General features: G+C 34.0%; 3 protein-coding genes across 4 annotated transcripts; 1 reads left to right on the top strand and 2 right to left on the bottom strand.

Moving 5' to 3' along the window:
* Window positions 1-752: 752 nt before the first annotated feature.
* LOC106715749 (uncharacterized oxidoreductase YjmC) lies at window positions 753-3,889 on the bottom strand. The gene is made up of 8 exons (XM_014509098.2): window positions 3,464-3,889; window positions 3,188-3,376; window positions 2,768-2,883; window positions 2,417-2,515; window positions 2,059-2,145; window positions 1,688-1,796; window positions 1,326-1,489; window positions 753-1,006 (listed from the first exon to the last, which is right to left on the bottom strand). Exons 1-8 carry the CDS (start codon window positions 3,612-3,614, stop codon window positions 818-820), a joined length of 1,104 nt encoding a protein of 367 aa, XP_014364584.2. The 5' UTR covers window positions 3,615-3,889; the 3' UTR covers window positions 753-817.
* A 943-nt stretch (window positions 3,890-4,832) lies between these two features.
* LOC106715748 ((2R)-3-sulfolactate dehydrogenase (NADP(+))) lies at window positions 4,833-9,727 on the bottom strand. Its single transcript, XM_045681518.1, has 9 exons — window positions 9,571-9,727; window positions 8,180-8,347; window positions 7,527-7,715; window positions 7,151-7,266; window positions 6,659-6,757; window positions 6,331-6,417; window positions 6,094-6,202; window positions 5,475-5,635; window positions 4,833-5,185 (listed from the first exon to the last, which is right to left on the bottom strand). The coding sequence occupies exons 2-9, from the start codon at window positions 8,328-8,330 to the stop codon at window positions 5,024-5,026; spliced, it is 1,074 nt and encodes a 357-aa protein (XP_045537474.1). The 5' UTR covers window positions 8,331-8,347; window positions 9,571-9,727; the 3' UTR covers window positions 4,833-5,023.
* A 1,329-nt stretch (window positions 9,728-11,056) lies between these two features.
* On the top strand, window positions 11,057-15,534 carry LOC106715747 ((2R)-3-sulfolactate dehydrogenase (NADP(+))). 2 transcript variants are annotated; one of them, XM_045681552.1, is made up of 9 exons: window positions 11,057-11,131; window positions 11,773-11,935; window positions 12,304-12,492; window positions 12,738-12,853; window positions 13,287-13,385; window positions 13,496-13,582; window positions 14,109-14,217; window positions 14,296-14,453; window positions 14,857-15,534. In XM_045681552.1, exons 2-9 carry the CDS (start codon window positions 11,785-11,787, stop codon window positions 15,013-15,015), a joined length of 1,068 nt encoding a protein of 355 aa, XP_045537508.1. In that variant the 5' UTR covers window positions 11,057-11,131; window positions 11,773-11,784; the 3' UTR covers window positions 15,016-15,534. The 2 variants fall into 2 exon arrangements, with proteins under 2 accessions (XP_045537508.1, XP_045537507.1); XM_045681551.1 differs by having other exon boundaries at window positions 11,065-11,131; window positions 11,769-11,935.
* Window positions 15,535-22,585: the final 7,051 nt, after the last annotated feature.

The raw sequence follows: 22,585 nt of genomic DNA, 5'->3' as shown, positions 1-22,585 counted from the left end.
TACCCGACGTTATGCGTAACGTTAATGAATGATTGTGTGATAGTACAATGTATCTATTGTTATATTGTTTAAAAAACGATCACAAATAGATCAAGCGCAATGTTCAACCTTACATCTCTGGCTACACATTATTTTATAATTTTTTCCTTAGCGTGTCTATATTATTCCCACGACTTTGAACAGTCAACACTTTCAGTGTCACCTGCCTCGACTGACGAGTTCACTTTTATAAAAAAAATCAAGGTGCATGGAACGTGTTAATAATCAAGTACGAATTAGATTTACCCGTCTACAAAAGACGGGATCTGGTTGAGATCTAAAAATTGAATAAATTAATGAATTATCAATTTCAGTGGTGGAATTATTATACTGGTGTGTCAGAGCGTAAATATGCTTGGCCTTCTTAATTAAGCTGAAGTTCTGAAGTGGTTGTCTATGACATTGTTGACATACATTCAGTGGTCATCGATAGCTAAGCTTGGAAGCGAAAGGAAATTATAATTGTTTCTGATCATAAATTTTTAAGAAATATTCTCATCCCAAATCTAATGTTTGCACGAGAAGTTTACATCGATTAAATAAATTACAATTTTTTGATATTCATCAGAATAAAAAACTATTAGAATGGAATAATTTATTTTACAATAGTATAGGTATAATATTCTCAATACTATGTTCGCATTTTTCGTTTAACGTTCATTTTTTTACCATTTTAACGTCAATAACAAAATAGCTCAAGTAAAACTGCCGTAGTTACTCTTAAATGCGTTCTTTCGCTTTTCATAAAATATATGTATGTACATACATAAAATACAAATTATTTACGTCCCTTATGTCTTGGTTCAATTCTCAATTCTTGTATAGGCTCGACGTTAAGTTCCTTAGCGATTTTTTTACTAACATCAAGTATTCGTTTTACGTACGTAATAGTTCCTTCGCGATCAGTCCTTTCACCAACTATCCTCTCCATATCACCAGGCGCTATTACTGGTAACTTTGGATTGACCTGTTATTTAAAATAATTATTTAATCTCGTAAAGAGCAGAGCCTTTTTTCAAACATCGAACTTAGTAACAAACTTAGAAACTGTGAAGAATGTATGTATACGACCATGAAATATGAAGTACAAAGTCGTGTATTTCCACAATCATAGTAATTTAATGACCACTAAGTGAGTTGGATTTAGTTTAAGTAACTATTGAAATACTATAAATGTGGCAGCACAATTAAAAAGCGAAAATAATTGCAAAGCACGCTCGTAAAAACAAATGAAAGTAATTGTGGGCTAAATTAAAAAGGAAGGCTTAAATTAAGTCGCACATCACCGGTTCCATTTTTCTCCAGTAATTCAATGACTCAGAAACGCGCTCCTTGAAGCCAGGCGCAAACTGGTTGGGGTCCATTACGATAAAGGTTTGGCCGAGATTGGACGGCCCACTACTCTTCTTCGATAGTGACCACGATCGTATGTGATGACCATAATTTGATCCTTAAAAAACATATTTATAGTTTATATTGAAACAAATTAAATTTTACAAGCGAAATAATATTGATTACGTAGTAAGGAAAATAAGCTTAATTAATATTATAAATGCAGTTTCTTAAATAGTTGGATTTTTTGAAAATTGATATAGTGTGGACGAAATCGCTGATAAAAGCTAGTTATGTTATAATTATCAAAAGATACCTGCAGTCATTCCACACAATATTTCAACCATGGCTGCAATTCCGTATCCTTTGTAACCCGATGATTGCTCTGTACCACCTAAAGGCATAAGACTTCTCGTTTTCATTGCCTAATAACAAAAACAATCTAAAGAACTTTAAAGTTTAAGAACATTAAATTATCATTTTCTACAATGATTTTTCAAATTTAAAACAAAATAGTCATAACTTTGATACCAAAAAACTCTTTTTTTATGATGATTTAATTGTCCGGTGATAATTTTAAAGTACTTAGTCGAGTCAAACTTATAAATTTAAGAACCAAACATTTTTGGTCATAGACTTAAATTGTGTCTTTTAACTCTTTTTGCAAAGTAAGTTGCAGGTTATTACCACTTGCGCGTCGTTCGTTACTTTTCCGTCAGGGCCTAGTGCCCAACCGTCTGGCAACCTCAGGCCCTTACGTGCATACAGCGCCACCTACGAAAATATATTTGGATAAAAACCTAAATTCACAATTAACATTCTCAGATAAAAACGACTATAACGTTGCATTAATTTCTGAACTCAATTAACTAATAATGGCATAATCGTTTCATTTGGAACTATCATTGTCCGCGAGAACTTTTTATTTTTCGAGTAATTTAATTTAAAAATAATCTCGGTCCAATTTTTGCTTACCAAGTCAAGATGCTTTTTACTTTTTAGGAACGATTGTTATCTTAAATTAATCGTTTACATAGTAATTTACCTTTCCTACAGAGACAGCTGTTGTCGCAAAGTCCAAGTAGAAATATTCGTTATTGCAGCCGGGAGCCACAAAGGCTATCGGATTAGTTCCCAGCGCTGGCTGCAAGGATACTGCTTTAGAAGATACCAGTACATAACATGATGAAATTAAACAATGTAACTACTAATTGTACTTAATACTTTAACATTTTATGAAATTCCCGTTACTTTAAAAAGCCAAAAACAAAGGAGAAAAATGCGGGACTAAGAGATTAAATGACTATTGCCGTCGGTTTCGATGGTATCTTTGTCTCAGACAGTTAATAACATTAAAGATATAGGTAACTATTTCAAAACATTTATATATGTTAACCTTTTTGCTTCTTGTGGGCGCGAGAAGCGGCGAACTATTGCTGAACGCAAACGCCACAAAGCCCTGCTTGGCGGCTAACATTGCCCAGTGGCCACCGATACCATAATGGTTGCACCCTAAAATATTAAAGTCATCCGTAAGACAACAGAGGAGACGAAAGAGAACCTACAAGTCACATTTTTGCTTTGTCTAATTTGAAAGCCAGTCTGCTTCGAAATCGTATAAAAAGGTATGATAGTAGATTTAACAAAAGATAGGTGCAGTAGCTTTTACATTTTAATATTTTATTTCATAAATATAAATCACTATTTCTAGGAATTAAAAATATTAAAAGTTTTTTTTTGGGCAAAAGAATTATTTACATCTCAGAACCTGATTCCCATTCTCGACATGGTGAACTTGGTACGGATTTTATTTTACCTTTTGCAGAAACCCATCCGACGCCGCTGTTTTTAGCCTTCTCAATGGCCAAGTCTAAACAGAAGTGGGCGGCGGTGGAGCCGAACGCGTTGTTAGCGTTCACCCACGCCGTCGACGTCGTTTCTTTCTCCACTTTGGGTTCATTATTCGGTTGACATGCGCCAGTTTTAATATCATTAACATAGTATTCTAAAAAAAAATAGATTCACATTTTGTTTGCTCGTTAGCCATCTTTTAATCGCTAAAAAAACCACAATCTCAATGTAACCAACAAACCCAATCTATGCAAGCCATGACTGTAATACCCGATGCGATCCGCCTGGTACAACATCTCTGCTTGCTGGCATGCGGCTTTCGCGTTCACACCGAGCGCTTTGAAACAATCCGATGTGAAACGAATTACTTCATCCACGCACACTTTCGCCATCGCCTCGCACTTATAGTGAACTGACCCTTATTAGGGACAATTTTGGCTGGATAAAAATATAAAATCATACGAAATAGTTAAAAGGTAAAATAAGAACACTGCAGTGTATAATTCTAGAGGTTAGTTTAGAATTGAAGGCAGAAATTAGAGCTCAAGGAATTCAATTTTGAAGTCAAGATATTTTGTATTTGGTAAAATTCTTCACTAGTTAGATAAGGCAAAGGACTGTGATTGAATAATCGTAATAACATTTGTAAGCTTGGTCACGACCTACCAGTTGAAAGCAATAAATACTTGTCCAACTGTTTTTTCAAAATTTAATGTATCTTCTTGTATTAGTATATAACGTTATAATAATTTATATTTTAAGTTTCCCGTGCCATCCACAAAAATAATTGCAATGCTTTAGTAACATTATTTAAAAATATAAAAAAATTGTTAAATTGTATTAAATGTTATGAATATTATTACTCTTTTGTTGTGTTATTTCTTTTGACATCTGACAAAATAATTTTTATGGTTCAATTTTTTTCTTAAATTTCATACCAACTTAGCTCCAAGTAGTTAAAGCTTCATAAGATTCTTTTTGCTGTACGATCTCTTTGTAGTAAGTAAGGTGTTGCTTGTCACAACCTTTTTACCTCATAACTTCTAAAGCAACCGTTACCCAAACAAACTCGGCCATCGTTTCTGTCAGAGCTTTCTGTTACAGTCTTGGTTTTGCTGAAATGACATAAGCCGTACATGGAAGCACTGCGTATTTGCAAATCAACTCAATTTACCGGGGCGACAAATTTTTACTTACCCTGCTTTTCAAATAAATCGATAAAAATGAAAAAAAAGACAAAATGGAATATATATCAAATAAAAAATTATAATTAATTGTCTATATAATTAGTCGGTTTTGTTTAAAAATATTTATTTCATTGATACTAATTCTACTTCATATCTTCGTTTAAAATCTCTTTCTTACTTCCATAACTGTTGAAACTTACAAAATAAAACAATGATGTAAAAAGGACTAGGCTAGTAGATTATTTTGGAAAAAAAAACATCTAAAACCAACTCTGTTATAACCTAACTAAAATAATTGTAACAATATTTCGACTTGATTAAATTAGAAAACAATCTTGCAATACATTTTATCATAACATATGGACTTGTAACATATTTATAAATTGTCAACTCTCTACAACATGGATTAATAATTTAGCCTAAAGGTGAAATATAAAACAAATAACAATACAAAAAAATATTACATACGTAAAAGTGCGAAATAAGTGGCAAATGTAAAAAAATGCAACCAATGCCTTTTCGATATATCGACCGATATCATTTATTCCAAAACAAGACCAGAATTCTGTAAACATTAAACGCCGTCTTTACTGGTTTATAGGTACTAAAAATGTCTACGACGTAACTTTCATGGGGTCCACATTGAGGGTCTTGGCGAGCGCTGCGCTGGTCTCCAACTGCTGTTGCAGGTATGTGACGGTGCCGCAGCTGTCGGTCAACGCTGCATTCTTCCTCTCTTTGTCACCAGGCGCCAGCACTGGCAGGTTAGGATCAGTCTGCAAAACAAAAACGAATCGCACAACCGCACTCGTATTCTACTAGCTCAGTGCGTGGCCCAATCTCACTTTAAACTCTGATATACCTATATACATGGTGTTCCACTTTGGATAACACATTTAGTTCATTTCAACTGTAATCCTAAATTCCTAAGTTACTGTGTGAAAATTTTTGTACTTTTAAATTCAAATTCAAAATTCTTTTTTTTTTGGACAACAAAAATCAATATTTTTTCTTCATTAATAAAAACTTAAAAATTCTCCTTTGTATTGTAACAAAATATAATACCGGCTGTAGCTGCCTCCAGTGCTGCATACAGTCGGCGAGGCGGTGCTGGAAGCCGGGCGCGAAGCAGCCGGGGTCCAACGCCACGAAGCACTGGCCGAGGTCCGCGGCGCCGCCCTCGCCGCTGTGCGACCACGACCTGATGTGATGCCCGTACAATGAACCTGCAATAACGTACACATGATTCTCATAATTATCCTAAACCAAACAAGTTGCTGATGGTAATCTTAACCGTCAGTAAATTTAAGTATCATGTTAAGAAAAATATAGCACAAGATGCAACATTACATATAGTTTCACTGAATAGCTCAGAGTATGGGTGTAGTGTCGTTTCATTTGTGGTAAGTGAATTCGGTTGGATCTAAAGTTCCCCCCTTATTTTTTAACTGCCACGCGCGAGTAAATCCAAAAATCCCCGCTTCGCCTCCTCTACTATTACACATTGTGTACGAGTTATACAATACTGTGGACCTAGCACGAATATTAGTGACAACGCGGTCGTATCGTCATCAACAGAATTTAAATTATAATTGATATAATTATCGATGACGATACGATGGAGAATTGTCACAAATATTCGAGCTCGGCCCACTGTACTGCTACTGTATAAGTCTTTACTTACCTGACAATATGCCACAGAAGAGTTCGACCATAGCGGAGAGGCCGAAACCCTTATACCCTGAAGTGTTCTCCGCGCCTCCCAGCGGCATCAGGCATTGTGTCTCGTATGCCTGGAATAATAATAATACATTTAAGAAATTGATAGTTAAAAACTTAATTAATTAATTAATTTCATTACCAAAATGGTGTTGGTACTCATTTTAAGCAATTTTAGGACAGGCAATGCAAGCCTACTTACCAAGGCGGCGTCAGTCGTCTCCTTGCCGTCAGGTCCCTGAGCCCACCCTTTAGGTATTGGCTCGCCTTTACGCAGTTGCATTTCGATCTGCAAGCACACATTACTTACAAGTTAATTTAAAAATTTAATTAAATGTAAGAAAATAAAAACCTTTTATTACCACACTTATAACAGAAATGAGAAATAATATAATAAACATACAACATCAACATAACTCACTCCGTAATCAAGAGTAGACAGAGACCACAGACCTCCATTTGGCACGGTCCTGACACACGTCTCATACAAACATATTTTAATATTGAAATGTTAACAATTTAAAATGTACCTTGCCCACGGCAACAGCTGTCGTCGCCATGTCCAAATAAAAACTTTCACCGTTCTCAGCTGGGGCAACCACGGCTATAGGATTTGTACCCAAAGCCGACTGTAAATACATACGAAACTTTTGTTAGTTATCATACTAATATTATAAAATTTATAAATACGTATGTTTAGATCGATGGATGGATGGATGGATGTTTGTTTGAAGGTATCTCCAGAACACCTTAACGGATCTTGATGAATTTCGGCATAGATGTAGATTATAGTCTGGAAGAACACATAGACTACTAATTAAGGTTTTTTTAAACCGCGGAGGCGACAGCTAGTCTTTAATCTGTGTAACATGTTATAAGAGTCAATTACAGTAGTACTAGTATGTGTTTGTCATCCGTAAGGAGAAAGATCCAATCTACATTATTCTAAAAAAAATTAAGGACACTTCACTTATTAGATATGCTACAAAATTATAATATCACTTGCGAATAGAATTAAGTACCTGTTTACTCCTTGTTGGCGCAAGTAGAGGCGAAGTATTAGTAAATGCCATTCCTATTAGACCTTTGTCAGCCGCTTTCTGCGCCCACCAGCCCGCTATACCGAAGTGATTAGATCCTAAAATAAAATCGAATGCCTTTATTAAATGGATTCCAACAGCCATAACAGAGTTTCATAGTGAACATAACTGTACCTACAAGATTTGTCACAAATGATTGGGTTTCTGAAATAGGTATGCGTGTAAGGTCAAACTGGTCATGGAAATCGAAACGTGTGTTTATTAGTTGCCGTAAACTAATGTGAGTGGGCTGTATTGTTAATGGCCTTAACCTTAAGTTATCCCTGTCCTGTATCATGCAAAATATGTGACGTTTCACCTTTAACACTAACCCAGCCGACGCCAGTATCCTTAGCCTTGCTGACGGCGAGGTCCATGGCGAAGTGTCCTGCGGTGGCTCCCAGGACGTTGTTGGCGTCTACCCAGGCGGTGGAAGCACTCTCTTTGAGCACACGCGGCTCATTGTTAGGACAACACGCGCCAGTTTTTATATCGTTTATGTAATATTCTGAAAATTAAAGAGATTTTTTTATGGATGTTTTAATGTAGGTATATGAAAAAGGAAAAGTACAAGCTTCTTAACGTTGAATCAATATGCAAAATGGGTCAAGGTATAAATTATTACGACACTTTGTAAGGTGATATTTGTCAGTTGCATTGTTATCGATCGTACAGAAATGAATGACGTTACTTAAATAATTTCGTTCGATATGCAATTTCCCAAATCTATATTTGTATAATCATAAATATGAACATAAGGTTACTTTCTTTCGTTGAAAAGTTAACTTTCGCGTCATCTTGTAGGTACCTACTTATATACTCACAAAGATCACACATCACCACGTTATTATGTGGGTTTCCACTGTCGAAACACTTGTTTTTGTTTACATGTAAAATTATATTAAGTAATCGTAACGAAGTTTTTGCTTAACGTAAATAACAGCTATTGGAATATTTTAGTGTAGTTAATACCAAGTCTGTTAAGTCCATGACTGGGATGTCCTAGTCTGTCCGCCTGCAGCAACAGCTCAGCCTGCTGCTGTGCGGGCCTGCTCGCCGCGCCAACCGCCTTAAGGCAGTCCGTCATGAAACGTAACGCTTCTGATGTCGCTACTTTACCCATTCTCACTTACTTAGATTCTAGAAATAAAAAACTACATTGTTAACAAATCACTATTGTTTATAGATATATTATACTAAGTTAAAAGTGGTAGACGCCAGCAACAACATAAGTTACACGAATAAGTCGACTAGCCCGGTCAAATACCACGACCACATAGAAGACAGGCGTAAAGTGTAAGCAATTCCGCGTTTCGTCTGTGTAGTGTGGTACCGGAGGCTCCAATTTTAGTTCTTTTTCCCTTTCTTATAAGGAAAGGATGGAAGAGAAAATGGATTATAGACTATAGAAGGTGGCCAACGAGCAAGCGGTCACCTGCCGCATCTCCTTTGCCACCTTATAATATGACAGGAAACCCTGAAGACAGCAGATTTGTTTTATTCCAACTTATTTAAAAGAAATACCTTAAGGAAAAAAAGCAGAGAAGCATTGGATAATTTAAAAAAAAAATCATAAATTAAAAAAATATGTCTCCGATTTAATATAACTTAATCACCTTCCATACAAAGTAACAAGGATAATTATTGTTTACAAACTTTCAAGATGGAATGAACTGTGGCTTATCACTTACATTGGGTTAACGACCTACGTAACCTGTTGCCAGCAAATATGTCATGTGGAAAAATATACAGACTTTTGTATGTAATAACTACGATAATATAATAAAATAGGAATTTAAATTCAAATTAGATATAAGTAAGCGTTAGTTAGATTTATTGCTAATTGAATGAGTTGTATTCAGAAATAATTATAAGTAATTTCGACTATAATATTTTATTTGGCCAATCTTATTGGTGGTTTACTTCTCAGAACTCCAAACCAAGTGCGAAATGTGTTACAGTCTATAAGTTAAATGAATTTAAACTCTAAACTAAAGCAATAAAGTCTATATTTAAGTAGAAAAATGACAATTTGGTAACGTGCCGGTTGTGTTTTGTTTCGCCGAAAATTGTTCTTTTATTTTTAATCACACTATTTTTTATATGTAATAATTTTGAAAATTACGTTATAACTTATTTGATTCAATGTATGCTACATTTATAAACAGTAGATTTGGTTCAAAAATATAATTAAAACTTTCATAAAATAGGTATTACTAACCATCGTGGATGCGATTGGTCATTATAATAACTAGGACAGTTTGTCAGTTTCATACTGCGTTGTAAACAAAATAAACAAACATCGTATTAATGTAACCTTGATAATTAAATTACTTTCGGTTAGTTTTAATACATTATATTACCTGTGTGTTGAATACTAGTTTTCAAAATATAGATTTTCTTCTTTTCCTTGATTATCTTTAAATATAACTACACAGCACCATTAAAAACAAAATAAACTTCGTAGAAAATTAACTCGGGCACCACGTACGTGTGTCCACGATCGCCAGAGCGCGCTACTGTCGTGACCGACGCCCGTAGCGACGCCTACCGGTACCGTTACAAATGTAAATAATAAATATAGTGGCGTTATTAGATAAGACAAATGAAAGGCGATTGAGTTAACTTCATAATTTTAATATTTCTTATGAAGTATTCTTGTAGTATTTAATACTCAAATATATATATAATACTATCTGTCGCTCGCGACTTTGTCCACGCTGGATTAAAAAAAACGTAATAAATAAAGCTGTTCTTCCATACTATATGTTTTACATCTGTGCCAAATTTCGTCAAGATCCGTTGTGCCGTTTCGGAGATACCTTCAAACAAAGATCCATCCATCCATCTAAACATTCGTATTTATAATATTAGTATGATTAGTATGATAGATTAGTTACCAATAATTGTATAAAACCTGGACATCATAACAAAAAATTCAAACATTTTCTTCTCTAATCTGTGACAATACATTATGTATACACCGGCTATAATTAACTTCACATAGTAATCAGTATATAACAGTACATTATATAAACAATTTACATAACACTATCAATAAATCTTAAACAACATTGAACAAGTGTTATTAACAACAGCTGATAACATTGTCTTCACAAAAAAAGTACACTGAAGAAGATATTTAATGTTTCGTAAGAATAATTATATTTAAATTAAAATTATATTTTATATATATTATAGTAAAAAAAAAAATTATAACTATTTTTCTGTCGTATCACTAGTTAGCAGAACTCTCATAATGATGTGTATAAGACAATGTTTTTAATTTGAATGATAATCATGTTTCCTACAACAGATCCAAATAATTCTAATTATCATCGGACGACACGACAAACCTCCAGATTCCATACAAACCATTTCGATGGCTGCAAATCCTCAACCTCGCGGTTTACACAAAGCTTTCTGCCCCGCACAGCCGAGATGTGGAATGATCCGTCCTTGTCGGTATTTCCAAAACGCTATGACTTAAGGTCTTTCAAGAAGCGAGCGTATCACCTTTCGAAAGGCCGGCAACACATTTGCAGTTTCTCTGGTATTGCAGATGTCCATGGGCGTCGATGTTTCGGTGTTCCCGCTACTCGTTTGCCCACTTATATTAAAAAAAAAAAAACTGTAATAGTAGAAATAGTGTACACAATCTCTAGATCTGAATCACCCTGTACTTATTGTAGAGTTATTTCTACGACTTTTATTAAAATAAGAAATCTTTTATAATATAAGAATTCCGATTAGATTCGTAGTTTACGCTAGCAGAATAAAAATATGCTTGCGAATGTACGTTATCATGTTATCAACAATTTGTTCGAGCCGACTTAAATAATTCCAAGTGACAAATTATAAAGTAACGTATCGTTTAACTTCGCAGTTACAAATCGTTTCGACAGCTTTTTGTTGGCAGTTGCAGTAAGTAAAAAAGTTAACAAAAACCCGGGAAATTGTTTGATAATTTAAAAGTAATTTAAATAATCTCTTATAGTCTGTTCAATTTAAGGATATTAAATTTTGCCATAGATTATTTTTTTTCCAAATTATATGATTAACGAATGGCACATTTTAAGAAAATACTTATTTTTGTTATCTATGTTGTGCTATCACTAAAAGTTATTGTATCTATGCATTAAAAAATTTGAATTAAAATATTTTGATTATGTCATTCATCTGACTTCGAGAAAAACGTATTTTAAGTTTTACGCTTAGGTTTTACGTTATATTTATAATCATGTTAAATTGCGGATTAACCCTTAAGAACAGAGAGAATTGGATAAAAATATGCGTTAGATATTTGTGTATCAAGGTAACTTGCAGACGAAATGCCACAATGGCGGGAATAAAGATAATGCTTTCTATTTACAACATATTTGAGTTAGTAATTTGACGTTGTTACATTAGTAATCATAAAATATAAAACCACTGCTCGAATCTCGGTACTTTTCTTAGTATGTAAGAATATAAAAAAATTGTAAAAAAACACCCTGTATAATCTACCATATAGATCGAGAGTAATCGATTTAGGTATAAGTAAGAAGGCTAAACGTTTCAGACAGTCAGTTGCAGCCATGCCCGAAGTGCGAGTGGACGAGGTACGCAGGTTCATGGTGGACAGTCTGCTGGCGGCTGGGGCTCCGGAGCCCGAGGCGAAAGCCCATGCCGACCTTCTACTGTATGCCGACACCGTTGGACACTTCAGCCATGGACTGAACAGACTTGGTTAGGGGTAGCTTAGATACTATATTTCTCAAGTGAAGCGACAAGTCAGCTACACGTCCCCATCGAAGAGTTCGAGTCGATGCATGGGTGACTAGGTCTTAGTCAACTACGCTGGCCCAGTGCGGATTATAGCTACTTACTCGTAAACAAACATATTTAAATATCTTCGCACTTGTAGCTGGTAGCGTCGCGATATTTTTCTTCGCCTTAACGTGAACGTCAAAAAAAACATTAATAATGACAGAGATGAAATCCAGAACGTGTAGATTACTATTCTAGTTACTAACCTCTGCGCCGATATTGACAAAGTCTTATAAAAGTCGGCAACTGACTTCATATCCCGACTAATCCCAGACTTATTTCCTCAGAGTTATACGTAAACGACATTAAAGGAGGAATGACGCATCCCGAGCGAAAGCCGATAGTGCTCAAGGAGTCACCGGCTACAGCCTGGGTAGACGGTATGGATACACTGGGAGCGACTGCTGCTAACTTCTGCATGGATCTGGCTATCAAAAAAGCTAAGGAGTGTGGTGTTGGCTGGGTGGCCGCTAAACGTAAGTGAGGTTTATTTTTATGGATGAAGATGGCAAATAAACAGTAATGAGTATTGACTTACAAAGAGTCAACTACTGTTAAATTTGGATCAGAGATACAGGGCTGTACGCTACAGATTGTTACATTAATTTTGACCTAAGTTGGATTTAGATGACATGGTAAACCTGGTGAAATAATCAATATTTTTCCGGTTTTTTCACAGATAGCGAATATTTGTATGTTAATTTTTGTTATCTACATTCAGGTACGAACCACTTCGGCATGGCAGGATACTGGGCCATGAAAGCAGAGAAGGAGGGTCTCATTGGCTTGGCATTTACTAATTCAGCACCTATTATGATACCAACGAGATCTAAACAGGTAATCGAATTAACTATGGAATCCATCGATAGTAATCAATTAAATGTTAGATTTATTGAAACGAAGTTCCTTATCGCGCGTTGTGAAAGGGGGCGAGACGGAAAAAATTCTTACGAAAAGTTGTCACGACACTTTTTGCAATAGTAAGTATGTTAACGACGAATGAGCGCTACTTCACCATGGCAACGACGTGACAATATATAACGAAAATTCATAGAAATAAAATGTACTTCTTGTGAAGACTTAAGTTTTTTATTCATAGAATAAACATTGGTTCCTTCACTAATTAATCGAAAGGAACTTCGTTCCATCCGGGTGTCCCTTGACACCTCTCAAGTTTATTGTTATTTTTTATTATCTTACTCATTTAAAAAACGTCTAAAGTAAACATGAGTTTTCTCTGACGCATAAATTTAGACATATCTTATTTCAGAGTGCTTGCGGTACAAATCCATTGGCCGTAGCGGCGCCCGCACTAAACGGGGACTCTCTGGTAGTTGACATGGCGACAACCACAGCTGCTATGGGAAAGGTAAAATAACATTAAGTAATGACAAGTATAGGATACAAGAATACGTTCTTTTTGATCGACAATTAAATTGAAGTGGTACATAAATACAATTTATTTAATTACTATTTCAGGTAGAGATGCAGATACATAAGAATGAGCCGATTCCCGAAGGATGGGCGCTGGGCCCGGATAACAAAGTTACCACAGATGCAAAATTGGTATGAAGTAATTAGTAAAATTTAACTGTCCCGCGAATATTTTACCATTTTTCTTTCACAATTGATATATTTACGATAGCTTTTAAATTAATATGTAGTAGTTATAATAAGTGTCACGATATGCATATTATGTTTATTATGCATATTATAAGTCAGTTGTTGTCTTCCTTAAAGACACGGTTTACAATAGATTTAGGCTAAGTAAAGTGACATTGAGGCATTTACGCGCATAATCATGAAAAGCAATTTTCCGCTTGATCGACCACCATACAACTACCATTGTATTTCTTTGGTCAAGCAACTAAATGTATAATGTATTTATTTTTTGATCCATTTAGTTTATTCTTACAATTCCCAGATCTAAGATTTTACCAATTTCAATATTTCAAAATTTAATCAATTGTGTGTTAAAAATAAATTAAATTCATAGATTTTTAATTTCCAAGCGCCTTTTAAAATAAATTAGCAAACTTGTAAATCTACCAACATTTAATTAAAATTAATTATATTTATGTATCGTTTATAGGCATTCGACACAGGTAAATTACTGCCTCTAGGAGGTTTAGAAAAAACAAGCGGGTATAAAGGCTACTGTCTCAATACTATGGTAGAAATATTCTGCAGCGGTCTTTCAGGTAAGAAAAATCAATATTACTTTGTTGTAAAACGACTTTTCTAAACTCATGTATTCTAGTGTATATTTTATAATGTAGGTTCAAACCCGACCTTCAAAGTGCCAGATTGGTCGTTCAGTCAAGACGTTGCTCCAGACTTGGGGCAATGTTTTGCAGCGATTGACCCTGGTTGCTTCGCACCGGGGTTTGCTCAGAGAGTAGCTGAATGTTTAATGCACTGGAGGAATTTGGAACCTGTAAGTTACACTATATACATTTCTAGGAGCGATATATTTTCAAACAAATACTTTGCCTTTTGTAATCTTTTTACCTTTTTTGAAATGAATTAATCTATTCACCGCAAGTTCACGTAAACAGGGTCTAAAAATTTAATAGCTATTTATATTTCAAATGAAATAACGATCATAGTTACTTCAACCACGTAATTAGAATTTTAAAGTATTCATTTAGTAACTTGTATTACAATAATAATTTCAATTTTTTAATTTGTGATTTAATTGATATAAAAATGGACTAAATGACAAAGATTCCGCATCAAACTATAAAAGAATCACGTAAATCAGATCATAAATCTCAAGGTAATCATTGTACACAAAAAAACACCTCTTTTTAAAGTCTGTTAAAATACATTTTTTTTAGATCGATCCATCACTACCGGTTCTCGCGCCGGGAGACAAAGAACGTAACAACAGAGAGGCGACACTGAAGAGGGGCACCATCACATACCCGCAGGGACAAATTGACTGCTACTATCGCATGGCCAAGAAAATTGGCATCAAACCTTTAACCGTTATGTAAAACACTCGTATAATAGATGAAAATGACGATACGAAGGAAATTGACACAAATTTTCATGCTATTTTATCGCAAGTAAACAATATGACTTGTATGAATGTATGACTTCATTTTGTGAAGAATGCGTGTCAAACCGGAGGACAGTTTTTATATCTTATTGAAGGTGAACTAGCTAATACTTGAATGTTATATACTTAGACGAAATCAACATACAATGGTACAAACGTATTGTATTTCAGAAGACCAAATGGGCGTACATTACCTATAGATTTTAGAATCAGACGGCTTTAATTTGTTACAAAAAAACTAATACATTACTTTTTAAACATACAACGTGCTAAGTTTTTTTATTTAAGCAATCATATATTATTAATAGTCACGGGGTTTACAATTACGTTGTTAGAAGGCTTGTGATAACAACAAGAATTTGTTGATCATAAATGCTTAGGAATACGTAAAAACTTGATTAAAAGTGTTTTTTTTTTCGAGATGTTGAATTGAGGTAAACCGAATTATGTATCATCCGACCTTTCAAATAACTTGCATTAAATAAAGTATTGATTCGGTGTGTAATGCAGTTTTTATTAATTCCATCACTGTAATGACTTTGTTCACGTTTTCGCTCCTAGACTATTATACTCTAGGAACGTCATTTTTTACTTATAATTACTATTTTAATGGAACAAAGAATCCAAAATAAAACACAGGAAACATAATAGTATGAAAATGCCAAGGATTTCACGATAAACAATTCTTGAGCTCTTTTCCGGGTTCATTGAAAATTAATGAAGAAGGATTTTTTAACATTGCTCTTGATATCATCCATTAAGAGATATCGTCTTATTAAAAAAGAATATTCTTGGCACATAAAATCAGAAAGACGTTTCGCTTCCCCGATGTTTTCGAAGAAGTTACTAATAGCGTAGTTTTTATATCATTCCCATATTTACCGAGAAATGTTGAATCTTTAAGGAAATTGATTTGTTCAATTAAACCGTCTTAAAGTTTTATAATTTCAAGGAACATCTTTTAAGGAAATCTTCAATGTATACTTTTTATCAATACGGAAGAAAGTATGGATGGATTTTGTGAAAGAGGATATGCGTACGCAGGAAGTGAACTTAGATATGACAGATGTCATCATCATCAGCTCACTATACGTCCCCACTGAGGGGCTCGGAGCCTACCCTAAGTTAAGGGTGACTAGGCCATAGTCAGCCACGCTGGCCAAGTGCGGGTTGGTTGACTTCACACATATCATTGAATTTCTTCTCAGATATGTGCAGGTTGCATCACGATGTTTTCCTTCACCGTAAGAACGTCGGATAAATGTACATATGTAAATCGGAAATCGAAAAACACATTGGTACATGGCGGGATTCGAACCCAAGACCTGCAGATTGCAAGTCAAGTGCTTAACCCCTGAGCCACCGACGCTCTATGACAGATGTATGGAGTAGTAAATACTGTGTCAACCCTTCTAGGTAGTAAAAAGTGGAGATAGGTTTTTTATCAATATTATCAAGGAATTATATTTATTAAAATTCAAAGATATTAACTTTGACCTTCTCAAGCATAAATGTATATAAGTTTACATTATTCAATGTAGAAGCTCGTAATAAATGCGAGATGAGATAATTACGCGACGATAATTGCGAAAGAATGTTGATTTATGTTGTTAATCTTATTTTTACTATGGATTTCCACTACCGAAATGCTTTAGATTATAGTTATTGCCATCCTTATTACACCTTTGAAAAAAAGGCAACAATGTATTTTTGTATATTTATTTCAACAGTGCAAACCCGCGGTTATCTGCAAACTGGATGTTCTCGTACCTCACGAAGAATCCGCAATTAAAAATGTTTTGTTTCTTTTTCTGACATTCTTATGTTTTTCTGGTTTTAATATGTTGATGCTTTTTGATTGTTCTCGAAAAATTTATCGTAGAGAACGTTTTAATATTACAATCATATTTGGGTAAAAAATTATTAAATACTAGAAGTTGCCCGTGAGTTTGTCCACGCTTAATTATAAAAAAAAAACTTGAGAGGTGTCAAGGGACACCCGGATGGAACGAAGTTCCTTTCGATTAATTAGTGAAGGAACTAATGTTTATTCTATGAATAAAAAACTTAAGTCTTCACAAGAAGTACATTTTATTTCTATGAATTTTCGTTATATATTGTCACGTCGTTGCCATGGTTACTATAGCAAAAAGTGTGACAACTTTTCGTAAGAATTTTTTCCGTCTAGCCCCCTTTCACAACGCGCGATAAGGAACTTCGTTCCAAAAAATAGTTATAAATATAGCTTATGTCATCCGGGGATAGTTTATCTTCCCAACAGTGAAATAATTTTTCAAATCGGTTCCGTAGTTTCCGTGTCTATTCAATGCAAACAAACAAACAATCAAATCTTTCCTCTTTATAATATCAGTATGGATACAGGTATAGTCGAACAAACATATCTCTCTCTGTCCCGGTTAGTTCTATTACAAAATATGTAATCCTACTTAAGCAGAGAAAATAACATTAACACAATAACAGTAACACTTTTTTGACATTGACAGGGTGGCTAATGATCTATAGACCTTTGTCTTTAAGTAGTTAGTAAATATATGACTGCAAATAAATATCAGCTTTAACATCCGACAATGTACAGAGAAAGGTCCTTGCTATCAGGCTTTCACTGGCTTTCTATTTTTAAAACGGTCAACACAATAAATTTAATGTCATTGTTTGAAGTTGTACGCAAAAAAAACATAAATTTACATACAATGTTACTTAGTGACCGTGTTATTTGGAAAAGTAAAAAAGAAAATAAATTAGATTATTTAACTTTTTCTTTTAAGCGTGTAAATCTCAATTAAATGTGGACGTGTAACTAAAACATATTTGCATGATCCATTTTGTAAAAATAAATTGATAAGGCAAGGAGAAAAACAATTCAATCTATGATGACACTTTACATAGAAAAGTTTTCTTCAGTCTAAAATTTGTGAATTGATTTGAATTAATTTGTTTTCTGTTAGACACCGAGTCGAAGTGGATTGATGAAAAAAAGTTATGCTAAATGAGTTAATAATAAAGAAAAATTCTTCACAAATGCACTCTTAAAAATAAAGACCCTACAATATATTTATGTCTGTCACCTCTACACGTTTGCATGATGTATAATCGGGGCTACTGGTTTGACTGGCATCTTCGGATCAGAAAGGTATGGAACAAGTCACTGGACTGGATGTTGTCTTTTTTTTCGGCGTCCGCTAAGAATTATGGGCAGACGTCGTTTTTTTTTCTTCTTCCGCCAGAGTTGGCCTGTGATTGTCGTTTGTTTTCCTTTGCTGTAAGTTTTCTTGTCCATGTTTATTAAGCTTTGACAACCCTACTAACGGAGTATACCTGCTTACCATGCACCTTACAGGAAGTGTTTAATATCAGTTTAACGTCATTGCAATTTGTAGTATTACTAAATGATTATTTTATAATCAACAAGTTTACGTCTTTATTGCTAGCAACTTAGCCTTACCGTCCTTGTAGATGTATGGGTAATTATTACTTATATTGTATATTAATTGGTAAAACAATTTCAAGTTTCAAGCTAAACCGTGCCAAAAAGTTAATGAAATCTAATTATTTCATAGGACCACAAATCTAAGTTCAATTATTATAATAAATTGTTCTTTATTTTCACCGAAAATCGAAATTAAATTTAAACGCTTTGTTTACTACACAGAACAAGTCATTAAATTGAGTCAAATAATTAACAAAATCATAATAAAAACGTTTTCACTGTTCAAAAAACTATAATTAAATAAAAATATGTTGAAAATTATTTAACAGTCAGAATACAAGTTTTTACTTGATTCTTAACTTTTTTTGGCTTGAAATCACATAATTGTTAAAACTTGCTGCCTTGTACTAATAAATGATGTCATACATTGTTGAATGAATACAAGAAATTTTTTAAGGAATAATTATAATAGAACATTTTATTGAACATTTACGACAGACTTCTAGTTTTTAATTTAATGAAATTGATTAAGATGTTAAATACATTACCAAAACAAAAGAATTATGAAGATAAGGGAACACAGGTTCTGTCGTCTCTTAAGGCGCAATTTCACTAATCGGTTGTTATACAGCATGCGGGGACTCCCCGTATACGGTTTGGCGACTTAGGAAAATGATCATCGTGTGTACATCAATTGATGAGTAGTAACGCGGTAAGGAATATTAAGGACTATCGCACAACGCATACAGCCCCTAACGATGAAAACGCTTCTCGCATCGAGCGCGTATGACATGCGTGAACAGAAAATCACGCACCACGCATGCGGACGCTAACGACTAATGAAACTGCGCCTTTAGTGAAACATAAATGCTCAATGCAAACGTGACAAATATTAGAAAGAATGTCGTATAAGAAATTCCTTCAAAACCGAGGAGTTCTACTGATGAAACAAGTAGATATTGTGATCTTTCTTATTATCATCATCTCCCTGGCCTTATGCCACTCATGTGGGGCCGGCGTATGGTTTTATAAACCTTAAAGATAAATGTGATCTTTCTTATTCTCTTTGGCGAAAATTGAGGTTACAATATGTCTTTGCAAAATTGTTATGTGGAAGATCACAGTATGTAAAAAACTTTCTAACGGGCCTTGGCGTTAAAATTTACCACAAATAATATAGAATAGTGACAATGTTCCGCGTGTGATGTAACAGCTTTGAATATTGTAATGCATTGTGTAACTCTACTTCCGAATCCGAAAGAATTTGAGGATTTTGCGTAAGATGAATGTTTGTGCTACAAATTTTGAAACTAACTTAGGTATATGAAATGGTATTTAATAGTATGCATGACCTAGCTCTCGCCCGCAACTCCGTCCGCGCAAAATTAACAAAAACTCAATAAGTAGCCTATGTGTTCTTCCAGATTATGTACTACATTGACGCCAAATTTCAGCTTGATCACTTTAGCGATTCTGAAGATACGTAGTAACAAATATTCATCCATTAATCCATCTAAACTTTCACATCTATTTTTTATATATATAAAAGAAAGTCGTGTTAGTTACACCATTTATAACTCAAGAACGGCTGAATCGATTTGACTGAAAATTGGTGGGCAGGTAGCTTAGAACCAGGAAACGGACATAGGATAATTTTTACCCCGTTTTCTATTTTTTATTCCGCGTGGACGGAGTCGCGGGTAAAAGCTATTTATAATATTAGAAGAAGCATGATTGTATGGATGGCATTTGAAGTTGTGTGAACGCGGAACTTAGCGTTTGGAACTGTCCCCAACAATTCTTAGGAACTTATTTAGTAGTCAAATTACGATGAGTAATCTTTGTTCGCATCATATGTGTGTTACTTCTCTTAAACTTGATAATAGCGGATAGCCTGCCAGTATTTTTATTATGATCAATTATGTAAATTTCCATTGAATCCAATTATTTAAGGTCCGTTCAACTACGTTACAGCGTTTGATTTAATCTTTTCGATGTTTTGTTACATTAAAATAATCCAATCATTTAATTTTATTGCTCAATATTGATTATCGATGTTACTAAAATTAAGATTGCTATAAAAAATGTTGATTGAATTATTCTGGAAAATCACCGTATAAATAATAGCTTGATTTAATATGGTTATCTATCCGCCCACAGGGTTGGCATATCTCTGCATTCTTTAAGGTACATAATTGACAACGTTCACCACAATAATGACAGATTTTAATTGTTTATCGTGGCTTCACATTTTTTAGCCGACTTCAAAAAGAAGGAGGTTATCAATTCGACTGTATTTTTTTTTGTGTGTTATATTTATTTTACTTGTAATTTACCAAATATGTATCTTAATAAAAATACGAAGAGTTATAAGCATTTATATAAACTAAAACGAACAATGCGTGAATGCGGTATTTACTTTTTACAAGTACGTGTAGTGGCAACCCTATAATTTGCAAAGCAACCGTATAAGACATGTGACATATTGTGTCCAGTATCATTTTATCTTGTAGCAATATAATTGTACCATGCAGTCACATGTAGTTACATACAGCAATGTACAGTCACCTTCTTTCGCGGTATAACAGTTAACGAACTGAAACATCGAACTTTCTTACTGTGGTTCGACAGCAGTGAAACTTGTATTAAATTAATACACTATTATCATCTCTGTTTTGTCTAAGAAAATGAATGGGATGGCAATATTTATTAATATAAGTCACTGCAGTGGAGTTCTAGAGTCACAAATTTACAATAAAGGTGTTTTATTAATGTTTTTACCAAATAAAAGACAATGTTGACTGCCTGCACAGTACTCTATAATTGCTAGCTCTATAATATTTTTTAATATAATCGTTTCAATTTGTTTCGTTCAAAAGATGATCACTTGAGTGTTGTGTAACCATCAACGAAGCTCACTGTACATTCCTTTAAGGATTATATACTATTACATACAGTCATATTTATTGTAGACTTATTATTACGCGAAAGATCTGCAGAAATACATGTCTGTTAGCATAAATTATATCTACCTGACGTAATTTATAGACTGGATTCAATCCATAAACTTTAAAGTATCCAATCAATTCAAAGATACTAGAAGCTAATTTAGCATTTAGCTTAAAAATGTATTAAATTATTTTTTTTTATTAAATTCATAAAATAAAACAGGGATTATTGAAGCTTCATAATTCATATTTATCACTATACTAGCTTTTACCCGCGACTCCGTCCGCGCGGTATAAAAAATAGAAAACGGGGTAAAAATTATCCTATGTCCTATTCCTGGTTCTAAGCTACCTGCCCACCAATTTTCAGTCAAATCGATTCAGCCGTTCTTGAGTTATAAATAGAGTAACTAACACTACTTTCTTTTATATATGTAGATATTGGTAGTTACCCAATGATAATCTGTATCGAACTATGTTAAAAAGTCCCCATTAGGGAACATTCTAGACTTGAATGAAAATTATTTCCACTAACTCAGTGTCGAACATTGATTCCAGGATCCCCAATAAACAGAATTGTACACTTACAAGAATCATATATATAAAAAAAATCAAAGTTTTAATCCTCACAAAATTCGCAATACCAATTAAAATTATTAAGACAAAGTAATTAAATCGTTCGTTTTGATGCACTAAAAGTGAATGTGAAATATTTGCTAAACGTATCTAAAGGTCACGCGACTTATAAAAGACGTAATTAAATTCAGTTTCGTAATAGCAATATAAATCTTTCCATATGAAATACAAAAACAAAAACATGTATTTTTAAACCTGACAAATGTTCGGCTGCGAGCTAATCTAGTTTAGTTAGTTCTACTTCGGTTAGTTTACTTAGTTTTGTTAAGATTCCGGGCGTGTATTGAATAAGGGCTACATTTTGTATAGTTCATTAGATGACGTCTTCATCCAAACATCCAATAGATAACGGTAGGAAACGAAAGCTTACCTTTGTTTTAGTGATTAAATTAGAAATTGTAAGTCTGAAATAAAACTGGGTACCTATTAAGCGAAACAGACTGAAGGACAATAATTTTTTTTATTACAATTCA

This window comes from Papilio machaon, chromosome 16 (genome assembly GCF_912999745.1).
Source record: "Papilio machaon chromosome 16, ilPapMach1.1, whole genome shotgun sequence".
Classification (NCBI taxonomy): domain Eukaryota; kingdom Metazoa; phylum Arthropoda; class Insecta; order Lepidoptera; family Papilionidae; genus Papilio; species Papilio machaon.
Note: the sequence above shows the minus strand (reverse complement) of the source record. Positions and strands in the feature narration are given on the sequence as shown.

Coding starts and splice junctions, on each gene's coding strand:
- LOC106715748 (XM_045681518.1), bottom strand. CDS start 8,330: ATGGGTAAAGTAGCGACATCAGAAGCGTTACGTTTCATGACGGACTGC. Junction 7,716..8,179: donor TCATGGACTTAACAGACTTG/GTATTAACTACA, acceptor TTTAATTTTCAG/AATATTACATAAACGATATA. Junction 7,267..7,526: donor CGGCTGGGTTAGTGTTAAAG/GTGAAACGTCAC, acceptor ATTTTATTTTAG/GATCTAATCACTTCGGTATA.
- LOC106715747 (XM_045681552.1), top strand. CDS start 11,785: ATGCCCGAAGTGCGAGTGGACGAGGTACGCAGGTTCATGGTGGACAGT. Junction 12,493..12,737: donor TGGCTGGGTGGCCGCTAAAC/GTAAGTGAGGTT, acceptor ATCTACATTCAG/GTACGAACCACTTCGGCATG. Junction 14,218..14,295: donor ATTCTGCAGCGGTCTTTCAG/GTAAGAAAAATC, acceptor TTTATAATGTAG/GTTCAAACCCGACCTTCAAA.
- LOC106715749 (XM_014509098.2), bottom strand. CDS start 3,614: ATGGCGAAAGTGTGCGTGGATGAAGTAATTCGTTTCACATCGGATTGT. Junction 2,146..2,416: donor CAGCTGTCTCTGTAGGAAAG/GTAAATTACTAT, acceptor ATATTTTCGTAG/GTGGCGCTGTATGCACGTAA. Junction 1,007..1,325: donor ACTGGAGAAAAATGGAACCG/GTGATGTGCGAC, acceptor TTTAAATAACAG/GTCAATCCAAAGTTACCAGT.